The sequence below is a fragment of the Paramacrobiotus metropolitanus genome, unplaced genomic scaffold (assembly GCF_019649055.1).
Source record: "Paramacrobiotus metropolitanus isolate TYO unplaced genomic scaffold, Prichtersi_v1.0 Parri_scaffold0000006, whole genome shotgun sequence".
NCBI classification, from domain to species: domain Eukaryota; kingdom Metazoa; phylum Tardigrada; class Eutardigrada; order Parachela; family Macrobiotidae; genus Paramacrobiotus; species Paramacrobiotus metropolitanus.
The window spans coordinates 1,005,810-1,020,889 of NW_026570226.1; the positions used below are offsets into that span (position 1 = coordinate 1,005,810).

Genomic DNA, 15,080 nt, shown 5'->3' on the forward strand with positions numbered 1-15,080 from the left:
ATTCAACGATCGCCCTGCATCGTCAGCCCAAGAAGTGGAACCACGTAACATATTTCCACGTCGTTTTCCTTTTCGATTTGGATGAAATTGATGTCGTCGGCTTCCCAGTCAGAACTGTATAATATTTTTGAAATAATCACGTGTCTTACAGAAATGGCTGTCCTGATCAATGATCTAACGAGTCTTTGTTATAAGCAGTTTATATTAACGCTACGTCTACAGTAACTAGCCACCCCCGCTCACACTCACTTCAGTATGTTCAGTTACAAGACAATTGAATGTTACGTTACTAGTACATGTATTTCGCCTTAAAAAAAATACCGTACTAGCATACGCCAGCGGGAACATTATTCACACCCGTAAAGGTCACCGACAAATTTGCGTGTGCCATATTTACATATCAAGGAACTAGATCTATAATATAACTACAAAAAAAGATGAGGCAACGAGATCGGAAAAACCAGAACCTATAAAAAAAAACTGCAAACGTCATTAGATTCAGCATGTTCAGAAACTGTGTCACATGCATTTTATTTCTTAAAAAAATTATTTAAACCCGTCCCACCGATGCCGGTTTCGGCAAAACAGGCTTCGGTAAAGCTTTCAAGGAGACCTTGAGAATAATAGCAGTGCCAGTTGCTTAGAACATTTATAAAAGTGTTAAGTATGTACTACAATAAATTTGTAGTTATTTTATTTGCAAACATGCTGAATTTTAATCTCCTGATTGCTGTTCAAATGTTCAATGTTCAAATGCTTAAAAAATCCGATTCCCGAACCATGATTGAATTAGCCCAGGTTTCGAAGGAAACAAAAGCCAGTGAACACAACTGCTAAGGCAGTGAGTGACCCAGCTACCGCCACTGTCCAGTAACAAAACGAAATCACTAGCTAAGTGATGACCGAGCAATAAATCGCTACCCTAGGTGAAGAACATTGTTAGATGAGTAAGTGACTGAGCTACCACCGCTGTCTAGTGAACAGTGAACAAAGTCGCTGGATGAGTGAGTGACCGAGCTACAACTACTGTCCAGTGAATAAAATCGCTAGGTGAGTGACCGAGCTACCATCGCTGTCCCCTGAACAAAATCGCTAGGTGACACCGTGAGTGAGTGACCGAGCTACCACCACTGCCCAGTGAACAAAACTAGATGAGTAAGTGACTGAGCTACCGCCACTGTCCAGTGAACAAAACGAAATCACTAGCTAAGTGATGACCGAGCAATAAATCGCTACCCTAGGTGAACAACATTGTTAGATGAGTAAGTGACTGAGCTACCACCGCTGTCTAGTGAACAGTGAACAAAGTCGCTGGATGAGTGAGTGACCGAGCTACAACTACTGTCCAGTGAATAAAATCGCTAGGTGAGTGACCGAGCTACCATCGCTGTCCCCTGAACAAAATCGCTAGGTGAGTGAGTGACCGAGCTACCACCACTGTCCACTGAACAAAATCGCTAGGTGACACCGTGAGTGAGTGACCGAGCTACCACCACTGTCCAGTGAACAAAATCGCTAGATGAGTGAGTGACCGAGCTACCACTGTCCAGCGAACAAAGTTGCTAACCCAGTGAGGGACCGAGCTAGACTCCTTACCTAAGAAGTTCTACAATAACTGCTAAGGCAGTTAGTGAATTTACGAGTATTAACGAATTACTGCAAACGGAATGATCTGTTCAAAGCGGCCGTGGATCACAAGAAACGCGGAGGCGAAGCCGCAGCGGTTTCTTGTATAGATATAACGTATGTCTATTATAAATCCTTCAGTTGCGCGCTTTTGCAAATAAATACAGATCAGAATTATTACAATGTCTTCCAGCATAATATTGTAGTAGGTAAGTAGGTAAAAGATGGTACTTTCATAAAAAAAGCCCGCAGCCATCGGAGACGTACTGGATGCTGTGAACAAATAATACGGAAGCTGCGGGAGAAATTCGTGGGCCGGGTATGTAAGTATATTAAAATCTCACAGATATTAATGATAACCTAGGAATTTACTTCACTAGTTCAGCTTATTATCACTCACCCTTGTAAGTTTTACCTATGATTTTTTCGTTCTTTTTTTAAAAGCTGTCGTAATATCATTAGCCTCCCTAAATCTTAATTTAGTACAGTAAAACTTTATTTTTTCTCGCGGTTTCCCGCTTACGGGTGTTCGCCTCTGCTGATGCGCCACCGGCACCGTTTAGAAGTTACGAAACCTCGAATTAAAACCCCAAGCAGCCAGGTGAGGTAGGTTGCGTGGGAAACAGAAAACTACAGCTTTCGGCTTTCCAAATTTTTTGGCCCAAATTAAGTACTTACTTACATACAAATAATTTTTGGTTCGAATATCAGGAATAAGCCAATTTGGCATAATTGTTGATGAATTAGGACAAACCAGCATTCAGTATTTGTACCTCGAGGTGCTTACGCAAAGTAACGAAAAGAGTTTGTAATTTATCGAATGTTCTAATGGATGCGGGATTGACAGATTGCTTTAATTCGAGTTGTGTGAGTCTGAGTGATCTTTCATTCGGTTATCGAAGTAACTTTGATTGAAAATTGTTCGTCTTCCCGTAAACAGTCCTTTGGTGTTCCGATTTCGCACGTCGTTTATCTTGCTGCTTTGACCACTTAGTTTTTGGAACGTTTGTTTTTATATCTGAACTAGACATTATCGACTCAAGGAGTAATATTTGGATAATGATATCACAGAATCCCAGCCAAGCTATTGCGAAGGTGAACCAAAGCGCATTATCCATTCACTGGATGCTCTTACTCAGTAAATTTGAAATGTTTTGAAAACGCTATGATGATCTTGAGAGCCATTATGTCCTCAAACGATTCTTCGTCGGGAGAAGAGTTTGGTACTTCGGGGTCTTCGAAGAGGAAACCGATGAAGGCAAGTTACAAGTAACGTGTTAAAAAATGTGGACTTGGATGGCCGTACGTCGAATTTAATGGAAGCTTGAACTAGTTCGTATTTAGAAACGGAGTTATTTTAATAGTCAGGTTACTGGCTGGTTGGGATTATTTAACTCTGTTAATGTGGGCATTTGCACATTTCAGCATTTTTGTGATGGGCCGCACTAATCGCAGCATCGACGAGTTTTTGAACCTTGCTCGTTCTTGTTTTTGACTAAATTTCACATTTGACTTATTTTGACAGAAGCCTAAACGCAGGCGCAAATATACGATGAATTTTCCAAGTTCGGATTCTGAAGACGAGAATTCTGCCGCCTGCACTAGCACCGCTCCGGAGCATCCCGCTTTCCGCTGTCCCAATTGGACTGTGGAAAAATTGCTGGCTAAGCGACGAAGCCATTTACCCGCGACAAGTGGTGCCTCGCAAATGGAATTTTTTGTGCAATGGAGTGGAGAACCTCTGTAAGGGCTGTTTTAAAAATTCGACCAAACAGCGGCTGCATTCGACTGATTTTGACCGATTAATCAGTACTATTCAGACTTTATTGTTCATGAGTGATTTATTTTTGGCAGTTTTTTTCAAATTTATTTCCTGAATACTAGCGGGTATTTTATTTGCAACTTTATAAATAGGTTTTGTTAATGGCTATTGGCTAGTATTCTACAGGTTTTTGCGTTTTCGATATAGTTTTGAGTTTTTCGGTATCTCCTCGCTTTAAACCCCCTTTTTTTAGCCTGAAGTTGTGTTTTTGCAATTTTTGTAAGTTTTTTATAATATTATTTTGTGTATGTTGTTGTGTATGTGTTTATAGTATTTCCTTTTTTTTATTTCAGTGAAGCGTCTGCATGGGTGCCAGCGGAATTTATTGACAGCTGGTTTGTTCAGAGGTTCGAAGATATTCCTGTCTTGACATCGAGCTCGGAAGGCAGTGATACCGATGCCACGTCAATGGAAGAGGCCGCTGTTACCACGCAAAACGATCTGACACGTGAGCAAGAAAAGTCGAGGTGGAAGAAAAGTGTTTTCTTTTTATTCTAAGCGATTTATTTTTCATAGCCCATCGAAGATTCGAGAGGCAGCGAGTAGCTGCTGCGGAATCATCAAGGTCTACGGGATCAGAAATTCGTCCGAGGCATTCACCTCTCCGAAATGGAATGGCAGACGGTGGCCAACGTCAAACTGCACGTAAAAGAATCACCATACCCGAAAGACGAATTGACAATGGTCAGTGCACTGAAATGTTTTCGATTATTTGCCAGTTTTAAAACGTCTTTGCGCTCAGATATTATGCAGACAGATACCGTATCTGTTCCGTTTAGCGTACAGAGCGGGGCTTGAATTACTGTCGAAGGGGCAGTTATTTCGAATTTTTCAGTTCTGAGGGGTCTCTTATTAAAATGGTTCAGAATCTTCAGATGGGGTAATCATTACTTGTGCACATAATTATGAAGATAATAATATTACGGTTTGCGAACGATGCAACTGGAAACATTAGTTTCCTGGAAACTTCATGAATTTATTAAAACTGTACTTAGCTGAGTGTTATCCACACTTAGCAGTTTAGCTGTTTGATAGGCTGCGCAGTTGGAAGGTTGGTTGACGTAGTTTCCATTTTTGTTCTATTCCTTAGGCGGCGTAACAACTAATTTAGGTAACAACGGCGGCGTCAATACTAATTTAGTGACTTTACTACCTGTTGTGTACGAGTACATGAAGCGAAAATAGTGAAGAAATCCCTAGCCTGTTCTGTGGAATCAGTTCTAATTTTGAATATTATTTTTTCACAGTTTATTTTCAGCCTGTACTTTGGTGTTTTGGATGCCGCGTGTTAGTGTTAGTGCATGAACTTGAAAGATTCGTGAACTCGTTACGCCTTTAGACCGAGTAGACTTGTATGAATGTGTTCATTTAATGCGCTAGTTGCGGAAAATTCCGCAGAGTCAACCTCGGCTGAAGACGATGACAGTTCCTCTGAGAAACAGAACGGGGCAATAACGGAACCACCAAGGGATTCCAGAGAGACTAACGGGAAGGCCAAATCGAAAAAAATTCGTCTTTCAACCGACCGCAGTCCTTCCAGTGCTGGTAAAACAGAATTTATGATAACGGTAGAGCACAGTAATACTCTGTAGTTTCACAATTTTCGCTGTGCGCGGAATTGGCTTTGTTTAATTTGTTTACCGGCTTACTCCAGTAAAATTACAGTAATACCGACGACTGCTGCGGTCAGCTTTGGCAACGGATTTGGAACAACCGAAAATGTTTTTAGGAATTGGGGGTTTGGAAGAGGATGCGGAAACGTCTTCCACGGACAGTGAACAATCTGGTAAGTAACCTCGAGTATTGCGAATGGATATGATTTTACGTTCGAAGCTGCATAGGTAAATACCATAGTAAATACATATTTTGCCGTTTCTCCGTTATATACATATTTGAAAACTGTATTTAGTATTAATCACTTTTATTTATTGTTTTATATTTTCTTGTTCATTCTGGGATCACCTTTTTCCAGGTTTTTGTCTCTGTACAAATTTCATCCGAGTGAAGTTAACGTTAACATGCTTTTCCATTGTAGGTTATTAGTATTTATTTTTGTTATTTGTTGCTTTTTTGGAAGATGTTTGTTGCTTTATTGATGTCTGATACGGAGAGGTCATATTTCGTTTAGTTAGTGATATGAAACATCTGATTAATTATGTTCGAATTTTTTCATTATATGTGTGTTTTTGCAGTTATGTCCACAGTATCAAACGCTGAGGGTTCCTCGTCTGTGAATGACAGACCTTGGCAACCCGGACAAACAGATGATGAGAATGATGAAGAAGTGGATCTTGACAACTTATCTATCGAAGATGATTTGCGTTCTCAGAATTCTGATCCCGAAGTTTGAACGCATTGCCTTTGTTATCAGCCTGGACAGATGGATCTGGAACACTGGCGTTTCATTTTATTATCTAGGTATTCCTAGGAGCTGGGAGGCTAATGGAATGTTGCTTCTTGCCTCGAAACTTTTGCTCAAAATTATTGAACAACCACTTATTTGTACTGCGCAATGTGATATCGTTTTAAGACAGCTATACGCTAACATGAAAATTGATGAAATGCATTGTATACTCACTATAATGTTATATATATGAAGGTTAAAGCGTTTCAGAAGTTATATTGTTTTGTTAAGAAACCGAGTGGTGCCTCGAAAAGGAGGTAAACAACAGTAAATTATTTCTTGTTCTTTGGTTCGTGATATTTTCATTTTAAATGCAGCATGTATCCAGGTAAAGCCTTATTTAAGCGTTTATTTGATCAGTGTGGCAGTCTTATAGTATGACCTTTTGCCCGAATTATTGGAAATTACTGAAACAATGTAAAATTTTATGTTTTGCACAGTCTCATGGTGAACTGACCACTATGTTCAGAACTGAAACGATGGTACTCTGTAGTTGTTTCGAGTGATGTTAGCGTTTGGGTCATTCGCTTTACGGAATCTCGCTACGCGGTGTGACAAATCAGAATGTGAGGCGGTATGGCAGTAAAGTCCACCTGATGGGACAGCCTTTTCATGGAAGGAATGATTTTAATTTAGATTGTCTGACTAATCTTTGATCAAGCCTTGAGAGTGGAAAACACATACACTTACAACTGTGCGTGCTTTCATCGTTAGAATGATACACAAGCAAGAAACTTTCGTTTATTGCCAGTAACACACAATTACTTAGTGTTTACTTCTAAATCAGAAAACTGCCTTGTGATGCGCCTTATGAAGAAAGCTTGAAATCACTGAAATGTCATTTGCGTATTTAGGTTAAATTTAACGCAGTTACTGTTGGAAAAAATCACGATTTTTTTAATCATATGAATTCATTCCTACTTTTCCCTGCGGAATGATTTGTTGATCGGAAGGGTCGCTGCACTGAAAGCGTTTGTGTTTGTAAAAGCGTTAGGCATTGAAAACGTTTACGTCCGATTATTTACGTTTACGTCCGATTCTTTACGCTTTAGTGAAATTGATGAACTGCCGCCTTCCAGAATTCGCTCTTATCTGTACACGATGTTGATCAGGATGAGGTTGCTGTTTGTGTTAATTTTAATGGTAGGTGAGGTTGCGATTCACTTAAATATGTAATATGTTGTACGTGTACTTCCACTCTTCAAGTACTGTTTGTACCTGTTATGGTTGCAAGACTGCTAAAATATTTAATTAACAAAGCAGTTGTTTATAATGATAAATAACTTTTAGAAATTTCATGAATTATTTATTATTACAGTGTACATCATTAATTTTGTCAAGCAGTACAGTACATTCGTATTTCACCGCTATTAGTATCGGTATTTCACCGCTGTTTACTCACGGTTTTCATTACTACGTTGTCTGGCATATCTTACGTGACAGAAGTGGCTAGTTTTTTTTCATTTACAACTTTCTATGCCTAGTGGTGCAACCCCTCCCCACCATGTAGTTTGTTCTGTTAAACATAGAAAGCGTTTTAGGGATTACTCTTCTTTTTTGGCAGACGGTCGCAGCGGCTTCCGGGATCGACCTGCAAAGTACTTCCGGGTTGCAGCTTGAAGCCAGGGAACATAAACCACCGTTCGGAGCAATGCAACCGGCATCCGTCAATCCCGTGGCATCCTTACCAATTGATTCCAGTAATAATATTACCAGCAGTCCGTTGGTTCGGAATCGGCGCCAAGGCCTGGCCGGTTTGGAGATCGCCAAAGACCATAACAAAGACGAAAGCTATCCGAAGAGTACGGTCGTCGCGGAATACACCGTAACTCACACGCCACTCGACCATCTCGGGTATCGACGACGACGCGAAGGTCGCGAACACGATTTTTTCTTAGCGGTTGCACCCAACACCACCGACACCAGTGCGGCTGGTAAGAATGTGCAACCCTTAAGCCAGCGCAGTCGGCGCCAGACCGAGGAAGAAGGCACGATCGCCGCTGCCGGTGAGCCGTCACATATCGCCGTCCAACCGACGCCGTTTCATACGGACGTCACGTTGGTGCCGGTTGATCATCATCACCATGAATTTGTAGATCCCAGTGACAGCACCAACGAGGGCCGGATTAAGCATAGAGATAAAACGGTATTAAAGCGACAGGTGGATGAGCACGAGATGACACGGGTGCCTGTCACCAGACGACGCACCACAACGACAACGCTCGGTTGGCTGAAGCGGATACAGCAGGATACTAGCAGTGGACAAAGCAGCCGGTCTTCGGGGGCTTCGGGAGGAATACAGACGCCGCCGATACCACTTGGAGCGATTTAAAATTTCTTATTGCTAGAAAGTGTAAATTTTAATGAATGAAAACAACACAGCTTTTCTGCAGTATTCAAGCTGTGAGAACTGGGGTTCATTATTTTTTGTTATAGACGGCGGCACATCTTTATTCTTTTATCAATTTTTTTCATCATGAACACGCCAATTGGCTTTTTGGTACACATTACTTTACAGATACCTTGCTGAAACGAATGAACAATTGAATTTTTAAAAATTGGAATCAACGCGACCGAACGTGACTTCGGAAACCATATAACGTGCTTGCATTATATGCGTTTAGAAGCTAGTATTTTTATTTTATGCACAATTTGCGCATAATCGATTAACTGGTGTGGATTTGGTAGCGAAGTTTTATGTTGATTGGTTACATCATCACTACTTTGAGACCACGGATTTTAGAAGCTTCGGTGCCAAATCTTCGTTCTCGCGGTACAAATACTGCCGATACGATCAAAGAAGTTGCGAACCAATAAACATTGCACAGCTTGCAATCAACTGCTTGCAAGCATTCACGCTTTCTTTTATGGTCACAAATTCGCATGTTTCATGCGCCAGTAAAAAAGTGCAGTATATCTTCAGATTGAAGTTTCTTGAACAAAATAGAATTAATTAAGTAATCACTAGAGAAGCAAGTTTCTTTGCGACTGTAATTGGTAATTTTCCGTTAATAATCCGGGAAGCTCTTTGCAATTGGGGACTCTTTCTGTACAGATTGACGGTTCCTGATCATCATTAATGTTCATATATCGACGCACAGCAGACTTATTGAGGTCGGCGCGTGTAGCGGTAATTCCGCCAAATTCCAAAGTGCCCAATAGTGACATGAGGCTACGATTATCATGATGAGAATGCATCGACATACTATCTTGGTTGTGTTATGGGTGTGTGTTTTGGTAAGTACCGAAGGTTACCGCCAGTGGTCAGTTTTTTCTCTATCCACACCGCGAAAGTCGATTAAAGATTAAAAGTGTGCGCGTTTTGCATAATTATTGATCTTCGTTTGTGATTCGGGTGAGTCATTTTAGCTCCGGAGCAGCCTTGTTCTGCCGCTTGCCAATGATCATGATGGGTCACCTCCAACAGAAAGCCCTAAGGTCACGCATTTCTGGTTGTCATGTCCACACAAGGCAGCTTACAATGGAGAACTTAGCATCCCGGAAAGGTTGTTGGCCGGTCAGCCGTATCGCTCGGCACAGCATCACGTGGACTTGGATCACTATCCCACGGAAGATCCTTCGCACACATATGGACGTAGAAGCACGACGCCGCCACCTGTTCCTGTTGCATATCCACACACAGTCAGCCGAATAACTGCAGACCGATATCGGACAACCCCGCGTGTATCTGCACATGTGCTAAATCCTGCATACTCAGGTGTACTGCAACCTTAGGAATTTTTCAATTTAATTTTTTTAAGTTTTAATTTTTTTAAAGCTTTTAATTTTTTGATGAATTTTTGTGTCAGTGATTTTAATGTTAAACTAATAGGGTGACAGCATAACACCGCAACGGCATTTTTCTTTCACCACAGTGGCGAAGATGATCATATTATGATCAAAATACGATCATAATATTGTGATCATAATATTATGATAGCATTATATATAATGCTATTATTACGACGAGAATTCAGTTCTTATGAAGTAGTTTAATTAAAGAGGTTTAAGCTGTAGGAGTATTGCCCATTAAGGTAGCTTGTTATAACTTAATAGAAATGGGAACATCAAATGTACGGCATTCGCTCACCGCGGATGTGGAAATTTTGCGCTATACGGAAAATGGCGATCCCGAATACCCTGGGCAGGTGACCTGTGGTGGAGGCGAATCAGACTGTCTTTATACAGTCTCTGGGCACATAAAACTGTAAGTTATTCTGTGGAACTCTGAGCCGATAAAGTACTAAGTACGTGTCGGTTAGTTTGTAAGAACTAAAAAATTCCGAACTAATTATTTGTTTATTCTAGCGCTTTTTTCAAGCGCAGTTTGTATATTTTATATAAGACATATCAAAAATAAGGAGTATCAAAAACAAGGACTGGAGATGTTTTTAAAAGAATTTTAGGTAATAACCCGAGTCTTAATGTATTTTTTAGAAATCAGCGCATCATAAAAGCGCAGAGCGTTATCAATACGGCCCGGGGAAGAGGAATTGTGGACATCAATAAACGTACGTCAGTGTCACTGTGTCTATCATCACCTGTAAATCAGGTAAGTAATTAAAGTTACCGACTTATCACAGCAGATTAGTTTTACATAAACTCGTATGTTGTATCATTATAATTTTTCGCCACTCTAATAAGTTTCGCACTATGGTTGTTACGTAGGCTGGTAGGCAAATCACGGTGTTCGTTGTAGGAACTGCTCCTTGAAATTTCTGTTATGTCCATAGCGTAAGTGACCGAACCGCAACTGATTACTGCACTCGAGCAGCTTGTGTTCGATATCATACTAGTAGGCATATAATTTATGTATTTTGTCTCGCTAAAAACTTTTTCTATTGACCATTCGTTTGAAATTATTATTATACTGACTTTCTTAGTGAAACCGGCACTAATCAGAACAGCTATCAAGAAGCGGAAGATCAATATTCCAGAGACAGATACGCTCGAAGTGCGCATCTTGTCCGTTATCTAGCACGACGACAAGCTCCTTCCGGTGCGGTGAAGAAATTTGATTGTCTCGTGGAGCTTCCCGCCGACATTTTTCACGAGGGTTACCAGCCGCAGTGGCAGACGCCTCGCTGCACCGCACATCCCTCCATTTCCGGTCAAAACAATGAAGAGTACGTGCTGCAGTAGAAATGCGCAGATGCAAACCTGGATGTATAGTCACAGTTTACAGAAGTTTAGGGTTAATTTATCAAGACTTACAGGCTACCGCTATGAGTTTCTGCTTCGGTGTTACATGTATTTAATTCTTCATGTCGGCAGGTTGCTCTTCCGCTATGTTGTGTATCAAACGGACAGTGAAGCCTGCAATTCCGACAACATTCAAGCTGGAGACTGGACGCCGCTGAACGGTTGATGTCGACCAACCACTCCACATTAAATTATTCGCAGCGGCCAACCAGTGCGCTTCTGTTTTTGCGGGCAGAAGTGCAAGTTCAAAATTAATTGTGATTTAACATAAATGAGTTGAGAATGTCAATATACACAAACCCATGAAATTTAGAAAGGACATGTTTATTAAGGAGATTGATTTTCGTCGGCCTCTCCTAAAAATGTTATCTTTGTGGCCATGGGACGTAAGATTACTGGATTTTTGTAGCGTGCATGGATCGGCAAGAGGAACGCAATATCTTCCGGGCAAATAGGTTGATAGTTGATACGAATTGTAAACCAAAGCGGAACACAATTTGAGTGATCCCAAATTATCTACAGCATCGTAATTTTTTCAGATATTATTGTGCTCTCGAGTCTCGAATAAGTACACTGAAACCGAAATACTTCTATACCGAAATAAAAAAATTCAAATAATTCAAACCGAAACCGAAATACCTATGCCGAAGCACAAAAATTTAAATAATTCATATCAACGTTCCCTTCAACAATTTGTGCACCATGTCGGGTCCATACCACAATGTTCTCATGATCAGTACTCGTATACATTAAAGTACTTGCGAATGGCGTGAGGTACGGTTTTGTTGTACCATGGTCAGCTACGGGAAAGTGGCGGAATACTACGAATAGCAGGTGCATCACTTCTGGTCCTGTTCTGGACAATTCTGCGTATACTGCATGTGCCAATAGTCTTTTTTTGGCGACGCCGGCATCGCAGACTCGCAAGCTATGTTGCTGTTCCTTCGCCCAAGTCCAAAGAAGAAACATAAGTGTTGTCCAAAGAAGAATAAAATGTTGCCAGTTGTCTTAATCTGTTGTTGGGCTTGTGCGGTTGTGCTTAAACCGTAATGTTCAGCTTGCAGGAACGAAACCGGCGCAAGCTGCACAATTATTGTATCAGCTACGCATAACAAAAAGGCGACTGTACTGTTCGGAGTTTAATCACACATCGAAACAATGCTATCGTTAAGGTCACAAACCAATGAAGCCCCCCGATGTATTGCTGACAAGCTTGAGTGGATTGCAAGCAAGTGATCAACAGTGATCGGTAGTCTTTTATTAGGTAACTCTTCGCAACTTCGTTGAACACCATTCAACGTTTGCCGTATAGAGGAATGCTTTAAACTGGGTGAATCAAAACCATACATAGTATGGTAGGAGGGTAGTGCATGCACGTAGTTAAGGATAGTGCTAAACTGCTTTGATTTAGACAAAAACGCAATGAATAAACAAATTGTTTCGACAGATGCCGGTCGCGGATTTAACCTGTGATCACGGCAAAAGCTTTCGAAACAGGCCCATTGTGAGCGACGGGTCTTAAACGAGGAAGGAGCTAAGGCACTCATCCGTAAACGATTCAATCGTTTCTCCAGTGATCGAGGATGTTCGGATAGCTAAAAACAAAATTACGAGGTAACGGATTTCCGGGGAAATCTGATCGGCGGTACTGTAAGAATCGCTGCTCATGATAGGCACCTTCGGTGATCCGACTTAGAGCATCGGCTTGCACATTACTCGTACCCAGGCCCGTCTCGAGACCCCTGTGCAATTTTCAAAAAACAACTCCTCCCACAGTTTTCATCGGAAAATTTTTCTGAATACACCATTGGATTCGTCGTGAAATTCTGAACAAAACGGTTGAGGCCGATTTTTGAAATTCGCATTTCCCCCCAGACCGTTACGGCGGGCGGTCGCCAATGCGACAGACCAGTTCTTGGGGCATTCCCCCCTGGCCCCCAAGGGCAGTCAAAGACATCTTCTCGAGCCTTTTTCAGTGATAAAATTAGTATCTCAAGCGCAAATGGCTTCTCTGTTTCTGAGGGGTCAGGGGGGAAAGCCCCAAAACTTGGGTTGTGACATAGGCGACCGCCCGGGTGGACGTGCTTGGAGAGGAACGAATTTTGAAATTTGGCCTCAACCGTTTTGTTCAGGATTTTACGGTGAGTTCAGGAATATTTTCAGAAAAATATGCGATAAAAGCTGTAGGAGAAGTACATTTTTGAAAGTGCCCGGGGGAATTCCCCAGAAGTCAGGCTGTCGAATTGGGGACCGCCCGTAGTAAGGGTCTAGGGGGAAATACGAATTTCAAAAATCGGCCTCAACCGTTTTGTTCAGAATTTCACGACGAATCCAATGGTGTATTCAGAAAAATTTTCCGATGAAAACTGTAGGAGGAGTTTTTTTTTGAAAATTGCACAGGGGTCTCGCGACGGGCCTGCTCGTACCCGACGCATGAGTAGAGCTAAAACGGAAATTATGCCGAATGCTCACGGCAAAAACGGCTTTAAGCCACTTAAGTGCATGCAAATTTTTTGTTGTACCACGGTTTAAAAAAGCCACAGTCTGAGTATTGTCAGACAAGACGAGGACTTTATGACCGGTAAGGTGCGGTGCAAATATTAAGAGTGGCAGACAGGCAGCTATAAGCTCTAAAAAATATTGATATTTTTCACCAATTCTGGGTGTACGAGTGGGCTCGGTAATCAGTTATTGGAAAAACCAACTGGGGGTTGTAGCGGCAACCAAGCGCCGGCAAAGTAAGTGTCGCGCAAAGCGGCCCCGAAACCGGAAAACGACGCATCTGTATATAGCGTCTTGACCGGCATTGGACACCTAATGGACACGGTACCAGTCCATTGAGAACTGTTGAAAATTTATGCCACCAAGAAAGATCTGCGCGAACAACGTCATCGATTAAGAATTTATCGTGCGGCTGTTTGAGACTGGACATAACGTCGATGAACAACCTTGTAAAAACTCTCGCACTGTAGACTGCTTTCGAGACGTACGACATGTTGCCGATAAGCTTTTGCAAATCTTTTTTTGATATCGCTTTTGACATTCTATACATGTCCACGTCTTTTAAGAGTTCGGCTAACTTATCTGCTGGAATTTCCAGTGTGCACTTAACGGAATCTATGATGATTCTCAAAAACTTAATTCGCTGCGATGGCCCAATCACTTTTTCTCATTTTACATTGAAACCAAGTGAGGTTAGCAGTGAAATGAGACAGTTTTTAACGGCTAAACAGGCGGCATAAGTTTGAGCAATTATCAGGAAATCATCTAAGTATACCCGTATACTATTATAGTATACTATTATAGTATACCCGCGGTATACTATAATAGTATGCATCTAAGTATACTATTATAGTATACCCGCGACGACGCATAAAGTCGGCTATAGCACCTGAAATTTTTTGAGAAATATAAGGCGCATTAGCCAAGCCGAAGCATAAAAAATTATCAATGTAGAAATGCTCAGCTTCGTTCGGAAATCGCCAGCGAAAGCGTTGTAACTGGCGATGCGCTGGGAAAACCGGCACCGAACGGTAGGCTGCAAGGATGTCAATAATTGAAACACCTAACGGGCGGCCACCTCGGGGAGGGGGCCATGTGGCAGGCGGTTCAGGAGCGCATATTTCTTACGCACATCAATTATACAATTAGCATATGACATAATTATCTTGATTTTTGTTGGTTGGGCGCATAAGGGCGCATATTTATAGTATACACGTTACTCTTATGTCACCTCCCTCGAGATGGCAGTAAGTTGTTAGTTGAGTTGGGCGCAGTTGGGCGCAGTTGGGCGCATATTTATAATATACACGTTACTCTTCGTGTCACCTCTCTCCGTATGGCAGTAAGTTGTTAGTTTAGTTGGGCGAGGTTGGGCGCATATTTATAACATACACCTTACTCTTAATGTCACCGCCTTCCAGATGGCACCAAGTTCTTGGTTGGGCGCAGTACGGGGTATATTTATATTAGCGGTAGTTGTTAACCACATTATTATACGATATTATACGATTTATGTCACTACCT

At 41.6% G+C, this 15,080-nt stretch overlaps 3 protein-coding genes across 7 annotated transcripts; all 3 read left to right on the plus strand.

The window, feature by feature from the left end:
• Positions 1-2,305: 2,305 nt before the first annotated feature.
• LOC129581772 (uncharacterized) lies at positions 2,306-6,136 on the plus strand. 3 transcript variants are annotated; one of them, XM_055473000.1, is made up of 7 exons: positions 2,306-2,884; positions 3,152-3,369; positions 3,742-3,896; positions 3,965-4,132; positions 4,829-4,993; positions 5,178-5,234; positions 5,641-6,136. In XM_055473000.1, the coding sequence occupies exons 1-7, from the start codon at positions 2,792-2,794 to the stop codon at positions 5,796-5,798; spliced, it is 1,014 nt and encodes a 337-aa protein (XP_055328975.1). In that variant the 5' UTR covers positions 2,306-2,791; the 3' UTR covers positions 5,799-6,136. The 3 variants fall into 3 exon arrangements, with proteins under 3 accessions (XP_055328975.1, XP_055328976.1, XP_055328977.1); XM_055473001.1 differs by having other exon boundaries at positions 4,847-4,993; XM_055473002.1 differs by having other exon boundaries at positions 5,114-5,234; positions 5,641-5,731.
• A 417-nt stretch (positions 6,137-6,553) lies between these two features.
• On the plus strand, positions 6,554-8,444 carry LOC129581773 (uncharacterized). 3 transcript variants are annotated; one of them, XM_055473005.1, is made up of 3 exons: positions 6,554-6,995; positions 7,417-7,858; positions 7,949-8,444. In XM_055473005.1, exons 1-3 carry the CDS (start codon positions 6,954-6,956, stop codon positions 8,182-8,184), a joined length of 720 nt encoding a protein of 239 aa, XP_055328980.1. In that variant the 5' UTR covers positions 6,554-6,953; the 3' UTR covers positions 8,185-8,444. The 3 variants fall into 3 exon arrangements, with proteins under 3 accessions (XP_055328980.1, XP_055328979.1, XP_055328978.1); XM_055473004.1 differs by having other exon boundaries at positions 6,555-6,823; positions 6,905-6,995; positions 7,417-8,444; XM_055473003.1 differs by having other exon boundaries at positions 6,555-6,995; positions 7,417-8,444.
• Positions 8,445-8,697: 253 nt separating this feature from the next.
• Positions 8,698-11,655, plus strand: LOC129581779 (uncharacterized). The gene is made up of 7 exons (XM_055473012.1): positions 8,698-9,089; positions 9,222-9,570; positions 9,909-10,059; positions 10,290-10,404; positions 10,552-10,586; positions 10,736-10,978; positions 11,127-11,655. The coding sequence occupies exons 1-7, from the start codon at positions 9,036-9,038 to the stop codon at positions 11,218-11,220; spliced, it is 1,041 nt and encodes a 346-aa protein (XP_055328987.1). The 5' UTR covers positions 8,698-9,035; the 3' UTR covers positions 11,221-11,655.
• Positions 11,656-15,080: the final 3,425 nt, after the last annotated feature.

What these genes read in the sequence shown, in the direction of transcription:
- LOC129581773 (XM_055473003.1), top strand. Translation starts at nt 6,954, where the DNA reads ATGTTGATCAGGATGAGGTTGCTGTTTGTGTTAATTTTAATG. An exon ending in TGTTTGTGTTAATTTTAATG is followed by an intron (nt 6,996 to 7,416) that starts GTAGGTGAGGTT and finishes CTTTTTTGGCAG; the next exon opens with ACGGTCGCAGCGGCTTCCGG.
- LOC129581779 (XM_055473012.1), top strand. Translation starts at nt 9,036, where the DNA reads ATGATGAGAATGCATCGACATACTATCTTGGTTGTGTTATGGGTGTGT. An exon ending in TATCATCACCTGTAAATCAG is followed by an intron (nt 10,405 to 10,551) that starts GTAAGTAATTAA and finishes TGTTCGTTGTAG; the next exon opens with GAACTGCTCCTTGAAATTTC. An exon ending in ATTTCTGTTATGTCCATAGC is followed by an intron (nt 10,587 to 10,735) that starts GTAAGTGACCGA and finishes TGACTTTCTTAG; the next exon opens with TGAAACCGGCACTAATCAGA.
- LOC129581772 (XM_055473000.1), top strand. Translation starts at nt 2,792, where the DNA reads ATGATGATCTTGAGAGCCATTATGTCCTCAAACGATTCTTCGTCGGGA. An exon ending in CAATGGAGTGGAGAACCTCT is followed by an intron (nt 3,370 to 3,741) that starts GTAAGGGCTGTT and finishes TTTTTATTTCAG; the next exon opens with TGAAGCGTCTGCATGGGTGC. An exon ending in CGAAAGACGAATTGACAATG is followed by an intron (nt 4,133 to 4,828) that starts GTCAGTGCACTG and finishes TTAATGCGCTAG; the next exon opens with TTGCGGAAAATTCCGCAGAG.